This window comes from Podarcis pityusensis (assembly GCF_964106645.2).
Source record: "Podarcis pityusensis genome assembly, chromosome: 8".
NCBI classification, from domain to species: domain Eukaryota; kingdom Metazoa; phylum Chordata; class Lepidosauria; order Squamata; family Lacertidae; genus Podarcis; species Podarcis pityusensis.
The window spans coordinates 61802530-61814346 of NC_138033.1; the positions used below are offsets into that span (position 1 = coordinate 61802530).

At 42.8% G+C, this 11817-nt stretch overlaps 2 protein-coding genes across 17 annotated transcripts in view; one reads left to right on the forward strand and one right to left on the reverse strand.

Annotated features, from left to right (window-relative positions):
• Positions 1–11817, forward strand: part of TDRD12 (tudor domain containing 12) — an 84120-nt gene that overhangs the window by 44887 nt on the left and 27416 nt on the right. For 6 of the 9 annotated variants that reach the window (XM_081016640.1, XM_081016636.1, XM_081016637.1 and 3 more), the window contains exons 31-33: positions 73–226; positions 312–378; positions 1484–3897. In XM_081016640.1, the coding sequence (XP_080872766.1) occupies positions 73–226; positions 312–378; positions 1484–1587 (325 nt within the window). In that variant the 3' untranslated portion in view covers positions 1588–3897. Of the gene's footprint in view, positions 1–72; positions 227–311; positions 379–1483; positions 3898–11817 lie in introns of those variants that run through there. The other 3 variants (XR_013989584.1, XM_081016643.1, XM_081016642.1) reach the window with 2 other exon arrangements.
• The window catches only part of LOC308483094 (b(0,+)-type amino acid transporter 1-like), a 27035-nt gene continuing 16700 nt past the window's right edge, over positions 1483–11817 (reverse strand). For all 8 annotated transcript variants that reach the window (XM_081016671.1, XM_081016672.1, XM_081016673.1 and 5 more), the window contains 6 exons: positions 10199–10322; positions 9876–9979; positions 8884–8980; positions 7875–8024; positions 6234–6408; positions 1483–5466 (listed from right to left, as the gene is read on the reverse strand). In XM_081016671.1, coding sequence (XP_080872797.1) covers positions 5402–5466; positions 6234–6408; positions 7875–8024; positions 8884–8980; positions 9876–9979; positions 10199–10322 — 715 coding nt within the window. In that variant the 3' untranslated portion in view covers positions 1483–5401. The remainder of the gene's footprint in view (positions 5467–6233; positions 6409–7874; positions 8025–8883; positions 8981–9875; positions 9980–10198; positions 10323–11817) is intronic.

An 11817-nucleotide genomic window follows, 5' to 3' on the forward strand; every position in this document is an offset into this window, starting at 1 on the left:
AATATTTTACCAAAAAGGATTTAAAAAATGATTTGTTTCTGTTTTCAAACTAATATTTTAAAATACTGTCAGTGCTTCTGTAGAAGACAGATTTTATTTGGCTGATATGGAGCTGCAGAAAAATATCATCAAAGAAAAATCAGCTTGTGACCTTAAGAATGGCGAACCTGTCATTACCCTTGCAAAAGAGAAGGCTGAACCTTGGTGCAGCTTGCTGAAGGACAAAGTAGGTTGGACATTCAAAAGTGGCTTATGGATCTTAAAATATTGGCATGGTAGACTGATGTATTCTGAAATGTTCCTTCCAACAGAATCCCCACGTCTCCTTTGATTTTGATTACTTGGATTACTCTGAAGAAAGAAGTCCCTTTTCTGCTGGTAAGCCACTAATTGCATTTTGTGTATACATGCCTCTTCAGTCATAGAGTGGGCCACTCTTTTCATTTGTTTCAGAGATAGGACTGCAGATTACTTCTTGCTTGGGTCCCCTTCAGTGAGAGGAGTCCCTCCCTCTCTCTCTCTCTCTCTCTCTCTCTCTCTCTCTCTCTCTCTCTCTCACACACACACACACACACACACTGCTTCAAAGCAGCAGGATTTTCACAGAACTTGGATCCTTCTCTTTCTTTGTCATGATAGCAACTAGTTTAAACATTTCTGTCCCTGATACTGATGAGGGAAGTGCCTGCTACAGATCTGTTGCATACTCTGTGGAGGGGAGAATCAGAGCTGGCTGCAAGGAGGAGCCTTCCTGGGCTAGCATCGTAGGCAGTCAGCATCCTCCTTTTAGCTGGAGTGATATGTCTGATGACTCTTGTTCTGGTGGACAGGAAATGTGGAAAGAGAGCCTGTGGTTCACAGGGATGTCTGGAGGGCGGATGTGTCTCTGTGCACTCTCTAGGGCAGGAGATCACTGGGGTGCTGACACTGGGTTGCACTAAATGCATAGTGAACAGCTACCATGTCTGGTTTATTGGTTTATTGGTTTATTGGTTTGTTTATTTGTTGTTTTTTAAGAAACAAAGTGTTTGCTCTTTTTTCAATCCTTTTCATAAGCTACTAGAATGAAAGCGTTAGAGATAATATCTCTTATACCCATTCTCAATTATTTGACTTCTGATCTGCATTTTACGCGCACACACACACACACACACACACACACAAACATCACCATCTCCTGTAAGGCTTTTCCTTTTTAAAAAACACCCATTGGTGTTAAAGAGTCATAGCCTTGTGGGGGAGGGAGACCATTTTTTGTCAGGATTTCATCTGGGGAGGAAAAGGTGAACCCTCCCCCTCCCCCACACCCTACATTCACACCCTAAAACCAGCCACCAGTTGGCAGCCAGTATTGCTTGTCCTATAGCACCCAGGGCCATTAAGAACCAAGCAAGACCCTCTCTTCAAAGGGGCATGTTAAACTCTACTAGAATGCTGGAAATTAACTTTTCTAGATCTATATATAATGTGCTTTTTTCTTAAGCAGGCACAGGTCCCAAGAAAGTGCACCTGGTTTATACAGAGGAGGAAGAGGAGGAGGACTCCTCGGATGACAGTGACACCGAGAGTGATTTGTCCACCTGTTAATTCTGGTTTGGAAATGGGGATTAAGAACTCGGCTGTCACATGAGAACCCGCAGCTTGGGTGGCATTTCCATAATGAAAGCATTTTAGCTTTTTGAACATCAGGAAAAGGAAAAGGAAAAGGAAAATTCTAAATTTTGACCATGATTTTGAAGAGGGTTGTCATGGTGGGAGGGTGGGATGTTTGCTCTTCGACTTAACTGCCATAGACTGATCACATGTACAATTGATTTCAGTGAGTTTTAATTCATGGTACATTTGCTCTGAGTAGAAGAGTTGTGGTGATTTTTGCTAAGTACCTAACCATGAAACCAATGGAGGGAGGTGAAAATCCTCTCTCTCTCTCTCTCTCTCTCTCTCTCTCTCTCTCTCTCTGGCTATTCTCGGAGCCTGTTTCAAAAAAAAAGCACAGCTTCTGGCCTTTTCCTCACAAAATAAATTATTTAGATATTTAGACAAAAGGAGTTAAGAGTAGAAACAGTCTGTTGTACTGCTAGAGACAGGTGTTCAATCTAGCATAATATTTAGTTCTGATCCTAATTTCTTTAAGAAAATGTAGCCATCAAAACCAGTTTAATACTGGTGATGTACTAAATGTACCCTTTGTTAGCTGTACCTTAAGGTGTAAAACTATAAGATGCTGACTGATCTGTGCAGAAAATATTTTTGTTTTCAGAATATGAGAACTAATTCGAAAGGTTAAAGTACTTGATTAGAAAACTATTTCTAGTTCTTTGATCATTTGATCGGTTTGTTTTGTGTGGAATTGTTTGGACCAACACAGCTGATGCTAATTTTTCCTGATCTAATATGTGATCTAATATGGTAGATAATAAAAGTTAAATTATAGCACTCCCTTGAACATCAATATTCAAAATGGTTAGTTACTAGACACTTTGTTCAATTGCTCTGTTTCTGTACGTTATTATGTTGGCACAAAGAGCTGTGGGTATGTGTAGGAAGAATTAGAGATGGCCTTAGAATCAAAGGGTATATCTGGATCCAGGAGCTGTGAGGGGCAGGTAGAGCCACTTAATCAGAAGAACTAAAAATTATCATAAAGTACTGCTACAATAAATACAGCTTTCCCTACCTGTTGGCATAGCAGTATAACAACAAAAAGTAAAGTGAAGGAATCCCAAATGACTGTCTGATGTCAGATGCACAGGCATAATTATATATGATAGTCCGTTTGATGTACTTATTATTAAATTTATATGCTGCCCTTCATCTGAAGATCACAAGGCAGTATGCTTAACAAAATAATTGCTCTGTTGACAGTATTGGATAAATAGTAGCTTTTAAGATGCTATAGTCTATATCCTCCAACGAGGAGCAGCATTCTGTCACTGAATTGATAGTCTCTCTGGAAGCTGCAGGTATTAGTTGCAATGGTTCTAACATGCCCTCTGGTGCCTGCGTCCTAATTTCTAAATGCCCCTACTTTTTCCAGTTAAATATTCCCACTCCACATTGTCAAATGTGTAACTGTACAGTGCAACAACAGTTTACTCTATAAAATGAATATGGCAGCAATTGTTGAGCTTTCAGTGTTTCACATAATTGACCCAAATGACATTATAACAGTTGGACATCTCTGTATATCATATATGCAATTAGATCAGAAGTATTTGGCTTAAAGTTGGATGTTGTGATAAACCCTTCTTAAGGCCATAATCCTATGCATGTAGTAGAAAAAAGTTCCACTGAGTTCAATGGGGCATACTCCCAGGTAAGCAGATAGAGGATTGCAGCCTTATTCGGGAGCTGAACTCAAGTAGGACCTGCTTCCAGCTAAATGTGCATAGGGCTGCACTGCCAGTGTTTTTCCAAGAGTTTGGCCTTTGCAACCTTCAAGACTGATTTTCATTTATACAAACTGTGTCAAAGAAATTGCAGGGAAGGGCTGTTTAACCCCTTTGTCTCTGGCATTTTTTTGCAACAAATATGTATCTTCTGTAGGTAAAAGCAGGATGTCAGGAAAGAAATTTGAATGGGAGGGGGAAACAAGCTCCTCCTGTTTATGCTTCCCTGCCAGTCCACCTATCCAATGTGGAACCTTCCTGCTGCTTTTATTTTGAAAATTAAGAAACTAGTGGTTTCATCTGCCATGTAAAATTTTGTTTGACTTTTAGCATAGCACCAGGGGCAACACAGCCCTGCAGTTTCTCAGAACCCTCATACAGTGAGTTCTAATGGAAAGAATAATATAGTGATTGGTGATGGTTTAAGTACTAGGCATTTCATATGAATAGTTATGGGAAAAGTTATTTATGCCTGTTAGAAAAGCAATAAAGAACACTCTTAAAACCAGCCTTTATGTCTCTGGAGTTTTTAGACAATATTTATTAATTTAATAGAAAATATAATAAAAATATACCAAAGGCATTTGCAACAAGTCACAAAATAGTAATGCTGGAACTTTGACTTTTCAGAGTGCACAAGGAATCTAGAGAAGGCCAGAGGAAGGTAGGGAAAGAACGTCTAGTGTTCCATTTACCAGCAGTTCATCCCATGTTTGCAGCAGTATAAAATGCTACATCTTTGGTTTTCCTGCAAATCTTTCACAAAAGTAATTTTGAAAAGCAACAAACATGTCTGTTCCAAGATCACCACCTGCTCAGTATATGAGTCCTGACTTTGACCCCTTTGAGATTATTTCCACTTACTTGCCTGCTGTCTCAGGAATGAGACAACAGCTGAGCACAGCATGGAAAACCTAGCTTGCACATCCCAAACCAACATATTGTGGAATCCTGACCCCAAACCAATGGTAAGAGGAATGGTGGTAGCCAGATCAAAGATGTAGCTTCTTGGATCCAGCCTAACTTTGAAGCAACAACCTCTGTCAGGGAAGGCTCAAGGCAGCATCCTGCTTTCTGCCGGCTTGGTAGCTCAGCTCACAAGCAGGCAGAATGCAGCAAAGGGGGCTTTAAAGGCATGAAAAAGTGCTTCTTCCTCTTGAGCAAGCAGGAGAGACCCAGCTCAAGCAAGCAAGCAAGCAGGAGGAGCAGCTGTTTGCAGAGCTGACAGAGAGGGAGGATTCTTTTCCTGCGTCAGCTGTTAGGCAGGAGAGTTGCAGCAAAGCCCCACTGCACTTCGGGCTCCCGAGGAGGGAGTTGTACCAGATGACTGCTTCGGGCTCTGGGGAGGGTCTCCTCACAAGCCAGGGTGTAGCGGGGTTTTGCTGAGGCTGCCACTGAACCTGCATGCGCCCACCATGTTCCATCACCGGAAGTCCCCAGGCATATGATTAATCCGGGGACATTACATTAAATCAGGGGACATTACAGGGGCGGATTCTGCCCGGGGACAGATTGGTGGAGCCGGGGACGTCTGGTAACCATAGTTTGGATCACATGTCTTTCTCCCTCTCATATGTTCTCCTGTCATTTCATTTGGGTTTCTGCTCTTTATAAATCTGTAAGACATTTAATATGTGAGATTTCATCTTTGCGCTTCCATGGTTGTTTGCTGGTAGATGGCACTGTAATACTGTATGTTCTGTCCTTTCAGCTTGCTGAGAAAATAATGTGGAAATTCCATACCTGAAATCAAGTCCATGGCCTACAAATCCTCAGGTCTTTCCCCCCATTCAGATATTTTCTTAAGATGTTACAAATCCCTGAATTCAATGTGTTACAAAAATGAATGCATTTTACAGGGGAAAAGAACAGAACAGTGTCTTTTTCAGGACACACTGTCTCACAAATGTCTCTTATCCTCAGAATTGAGACTTATAGTTGTGGACATGGTGTATCATACCTGCTGAACCATTTCCAGGATCTAGCCTTTTTAATGATGGAAAAATTCAATGTTATTCAGGAACGTCTTCTGGTGGAACTACTTCCAGAAGCATCTGAAGGTGCATAGTGATGGGCTCTGAAACGCAGAAGTTGTTGAGGTCAGAAGCCTTTAGAAATGGCAATTGCACTGTTAGTACCATTTCTTTTCCTAGATCATTTCCCCTTTTGCACTTAACCACTTAGAAGCCTCCGTGTTGATTCCACAAGCCAAATTATGGGCTTTACTTTTCCTATAGCCAAATTAACATGGGTCTTGAGAATATTCCAGAAAGTGAGGGCATCTCGGATCACATTTCAAATGGTTTCCAGGACATAATGAGCTGTAACCTTTGCTAAGTGTCAGAGTCCACTCAAAAGACCAGTTGCCACAGTCAAAAGGATCTATTTCCTGTGTATGTCAAACTACCATCAAGTTTCAATCTTTAAAGAAAAGATGGCTAGTAGTTAGGAAGAAGCAGGCACAGGAATGTCTAAAACTCTTTAAAATATAGGGAGGCTTAAAAATTGTCTACCCTGAAGGAAAGTGGGACATTCCAACTGGAATGTTTTTGTAACTGGAAACACTAGCACCCACGTGCCTGCAAAGGGCAAGTGGCAAGTGCGCAGAAGCATGCATTGAGTATGTAATCTCTAGCAACTCAAGTGATCTGAGGAGACCACATACCCCATTCCGGCTCTATGAGCCTCCTCTATTCCCATTATTTCCTCTTTATTGTATCTCATGCACCCCACTGTTCCTCTTTAAGAAGCTCTTTCCCTTTGAATCAGAGTTAAAGAGCCACACCCAGATTATTTCATCACAAACACCTCTTCCCCTGGGATGGAAATCAACCATATACTCACTTGAGATTTTTTGAGCCCAGCTGAATTTGAAGTGGATGAAAAGTATATAAAAGACAAGTCCACTGATAATAAACAGAACGCAATACAGATATGGCAGCTCGGGTGCAGTGATGATGGGTGCCAGGACCAGCACAATGGAAACAAACAGCACAAGGATGGGGATGATAAGAGGGACCTGCAAGACAGAGCGGAGGGGTTGGGAATGTAATTGTGTGTGTTGAGGAATCCCAGATTGGAACGACCTAGGAAGGCCAAGTAATATTCTGGCTCAAGAGTCTAATGCACTCCATTTTAACAACTTGGCTGTTGCATCAGAAACAGCATACAAATGTTACTTGCCAGGCCAAGAGAGGATCTGGTGGTTTTGGCAAGTCTTGCCACAGTCCAGGCATTCCACATCTTAATTGGCTTCTGCATGATACCCAAGTCATCCTAGGCTGTTTGGGGCTGGAAGCGGGATTTTTAAAAATGCTGATTATCATGGGCGCACACAGGGCCTATTTAAAGGACAGCTGTATTTCAGTTTTCATACCGTTTGGGGAAGTGTGAATTGGGCATTATTTATTTATTGGATGTATTCGGCGCTTGCTACAAAAATGTCTCAGAGTGAGTTAAAGTTATGAAAACATACATGATACAAAATTTAAAACACACCCAAAAGGTAATTGACATCTTGCAATCACATAAAAAGGACAAATCCTATCCCATCCTACACAAGGATTGGATATCACCATATCCTGACACTCCAGTTAAGAGCCAAATGCCTGGGGAAAGAAACATCTTTGCCAAAGTGCCTGAAAGTTGATAATGATGGTGCCAGGTGCATCTCTCTCTAAAAAGACCATTCCACAATTGGGGAACCACCACTGAAAAGGCGTGTTCTCATGTTGCTGTTTATTGAAGGGGGCACACAAAAAGGCCCTCAGATGATTAGGTATTAAGTATTGAAGTATTAAGGGACGCGGGTGGCGCGGTGGGTAAAACCTCAGTGCCTAGGACTTGCTGATCGTAAGGACGGCGGTTCGAATCCCCGTGGCGGGGTGAGCTCCCGTCGTTCGGTCCCAGCTCCTGCCCACCTAGCAGTTCGAAAGCACCTCCAAGTGCAAGTAGATAAATAGGTACCGCTTTATAGTCAGAAGTTAAACGGCATTTCCGTGTGCGGCACTGGTGCTGGCTTGCCAGTGCAGCTTCGTCACGCTGGCCACGTGACCCGGAAGTGTCTCCGGACGGCGCCGGCTCCCGGCCTCTTGAGCGAGATGAGCGACTGGCCCGTATGGGCAGGGGTACCTTTCTTGAAGTATTGATGTCATGGGCAGTGTAAGACTTTATATGTCAAGAGCAGCACTTTGAATTGGGCCAGGGAGCTAACACATCCTATGCACTTGAACCAGGATCAGCGTTCTAGGATCAGACCGCCTACTCCCAGTCAATTCTGGCCCCTGAATTCTGCACTAAGTGCAGTTTCTGAATGCTCTTCAAAACGGCACTACATAGAGTGCATTGCAATAATCTAACCTAGAGGCAGCTCTCATGTTAACCTAATTTCTCCCCCAACTCCAGCAGTAACAAAAGGAGCAACACAAGAGGAACTGCCAAACCATCCTGAACACTGATGAGAATATCTTGTGGTGGGCTACTTACACGGATAGGCCTTTCAAGATCTTTTCTTGTAAAGCGCATGACAATGAGTCCCAGCACAGTTAGACCATAGAATATCCAAACCGTAAAGCTAAAGTAATTGATGAGGGTGTTGATGTCTCCGGGAATTATGTAAAGCATAGCTATTGCACCCTGAAAGGAGAAGATATGCATTATGGAGAAGGCATTTTTTTAAAAAAACCCTGCAGATTTCAGTGTTGGGTTTAAAGGTAAAGGTACCCCTGCCCGTACGGGCCAGTCTTGACAGACTCTAGGGTTGTGCGCTCATCTCACTCTATAGGCCAGGAGCCAGCGCTGTCCGCAGACACTTCCGGGTCACGTGGCCAGCGTGACAAGCTGCATCTGGCGAGCCAGCGCAGCACACGGAACGCCGTTTACCTTCCTGCTAGTAAGCGGTCCCTATTTATCTACTTGCACCCGAGGGTGCTTTCGAACTGCTAGGTTGGCAGGCGCTGGGACCGAGCGACGGGAGCGCACCCCGCCGCGGGGATTCAAACCGCCGACCTTTCAATCGGCAAGTCCTAGGCGCTGAGGCTTTAACCCACAGCGCCACCCGCGTCCCGTGTTGGGTTTAGAGGCCTTTTAATAGAATGGCCAATACTAATTGTGGCTATGATAACACTGTTGGAAAACTACCGTAATTCAGACATGCTTGCTTAGTCTCTCCAGTGACTTTAAATTTGCAGCCCTACTGCATGGTTGCTTCATTATAATACAAGGCCTCCATTTTCATAAAGACCCTTTTGCATACAGATGGGAAAGCCGTGTGCAGTCACACGGAATTTGAACTCATGGGAGTTGTGATGGCTGCCAACGTGGACCAGTTGGATATTAGACAAATAAATGGAGGATAAAAGCAGCATTGACTACTAGTCGTGACGGCTAAGCCCTGCTTCCAATAACAGAGAACAATGCTGGACTAGACAGGCCTTTGGTCTGATCCAGCAGGGGTCTTATGATGTTTTTCTGACACTTCAGAAATCATACTTACATAAAAGATAATAGCAGGCACTGGAGTTAAGCGCTTGATGTTGATGTAAGAGAGCACCTTTAACACATGTCCTTCACGACCGGCTACGTAAGGAAGCCTGAGAAGGTAAATCATTCTCATTAGAGAAGCCATTGTGATGGGCTGACTGAGAGCAAAGGATGACAAGACACCTGCGCTTTTCATATTTTTGGTGATGCATTCAGAGAGCATTGCAGAATCTGTGTTTACCATGTTATGAAGTAATACGGGCCTATGGATAGTGTATGAGGAACTAGTTGCAACGGTTGTGGTTTGAGAAAAAACAAGATTCTGATTAAGTCCAATGTTAAAAGCATAAGAATCTGGGAAATGGAATGAGATCAGCACAACTGCCACATGCACTGTGAATAACAAGATATGGGATTTTCCCCATCTGACATATATAGTACATCACTACTGTGCTTCCAATAAATGTGAGTGAATGTGCAGGTGTGATGTTAAATTTAAGCTGCTTTCCCCCTCTATACCACCTTTCCTTGCACCACCTTCCAACAACTCAGCAAAGTTTAGTAGCTTGGAAATGTCAATGTGCCCCTGTCTCCCGAGTGCCCCCAGGTTACTTTTAATGAGAGGATGGTGCAGACATGGGACCCATTCAGAATGACTATGAAGTACTCCTTCACACAATGTATCACTAACATATTGAATTATTTATTCACATAATGCTGGGGCAGCTTCCACCACGAGTTCCTTAAAAATGATTGGATTAATTCAGAGGAAAACTAATTCAGAGGCACATGTACTTCTAATTAGCAGATGATTGGGGCAGCTGTCTGCAATATGACCTGCTTTTAAGTGTCACCTGGGCATCTGCCTGTTTACAATCGTGATGCTCTTAACTCCAGGTACATATAAATGCAGAAGTCTTGCAATCTGGATTCGGGGCTGGGGGCGCATAAGTCAACTTTAACTTGCAGCGCACTGGAATTCCACATCAGAAAGTTTTGTTTTACCTGCTAGCAGTAAAGCAAGTCCCATTGGCTGACCCGATGGCAGAAAAAGCCACAAAGAGAGGGACTATCCAGGAAGCAGGATAAAGAACCCTATCTCCATATGTCTGTGATGGAAGGAATTGAAATAATGCACATCTTTAAAACCTAGAGGTCAACCAACTGGGCACATGAAGATACAGCAGTAATGAAAAAGATACTTAATAAAAAGCTTGCACAACTTTTTAGAGAAGCAAGTTTTCCCTTGTGTAACTTAAACCACTTCCGATCTTGTTCTGCCTCTTGTACAGAGGTGAAAAACAACACATTTTCCCACTTGGACTCACCACAGCAACAGCTGGAGACTGCAGAAGTTCTGTTGTTGTCATAACCGTGAAATAGGATATATTGATCAGAACATAACAAACTGTGACCAGAGGGATTCCAATACCAATACAGAGTGGTAGATTTCTAGATAATGTAAAGAGATAAGCTATCAGTTAAAGAATGATATTTGCATTGAGAACTTAAGAACATAAGATGAGTGGACACGCAAGCAGAACCAGAGGAGGAGCTTCCTTCCCAATGCAGATAGCGGCTTGGGTGGGAGGGTCAGCAGGACAAAGGAGGGGGGAGGGTTAACGGGGGGGAGACCAGCCCCCACCCCGTCCCCATGGATGCTGTTCATTAACGTTATAAAATACATGTATATAAGGCTGATCGCCGAAGAATTGATGCTTTTGAATTATGGTGCTGGAGGAGACTCTTGACTGCAAGAAGATCAAACCTATCCATTCTTAAGGAAATCAGCCCTGAGTGCTCACTGGAAGGACAGATCGTGAAGCTGAGGCTCCAATACTTTGGCCACCTCATGAGAAGAGAAGACTCCCTGGAAAGGACCCTGATGTTGGGAAAGATTTAGGGCACAAGGAGAAGGGGACGACAGAGGATGAGATGGTTGGATAGTGTTCTCGAGGCTACCAGCATGAATTTGACCAAACTGCGGGAGGCAGTGGAAGACAGAAGTGCCTGGCGTGCTCTGGTCCATGGGGTCGTGAAGAGTCGGACACGACTAAACGACTAAACAACAACAACAACATATTAATTGCATCTGTACATTGAACACTACATCTAGTTTGGCTCTAAACAGCTGTTTATTTAGACTTTAAAAATTTCGCTCTGTTGTTGTTGGATGCAGGGCCGGCTCTACCACTAGGTAGAGTGAGGCAACTGCCTTGGGTGGCAGATGCTAGTGGCCAGAGGCAGTTCCTCCTGTGCTCCCAGGCATTAACTTCAACTTATCTCCATCTTGTTCCAAAATTTCCCAATACTTTAGCCATTCGGCTTCCATATTAAGCTTTTTCAACGCCGTAGCCTCCAAAGGTGACAACCATCTAGGGGTTTTACTTTCCAACAAATCTTTATATCTTATCCAAACATTATATAATGCTTTTCTGACAATATGATTTTTGAAGGCCTTATGCACCTTAATTTTATCATACCATAAATATGCATGCCAACCAAATGTATTATTAAAACCTTCTAAGTCCAAGATATCTGTATTCTCGAGGAGCATCCATTCTTTCAGCCAGCAAAACGCTGCTGCTTCATAATACAGTTTTAAGTCCGGCAGGGCAAACCCCCCTCTTTCTTTTGCATCCGTCAGTATTTTAAATTTTATTCTGGGCTTTTTGCCCTGCCAGACGAATTTCGAAATATCCTTCTGCCACCTCTTGAAACAGTCTATCTTGTCAAGAATTTGTAATGTTTGGAACAAAAATAGCATTCTGGGCAATACATTCATCTTAATAACTGCAATTCGGCCTAACATTGACAATTTCAAATTTGACCATATTTCTAAATCTTTTTTAATTTCCGACCAACATTTTTCATAATTGTCTTTATACAAGTTCAAATTCTTAGATGTCAAATAAACCCCTAGGTATTTCACCTTCTTTACCACTGT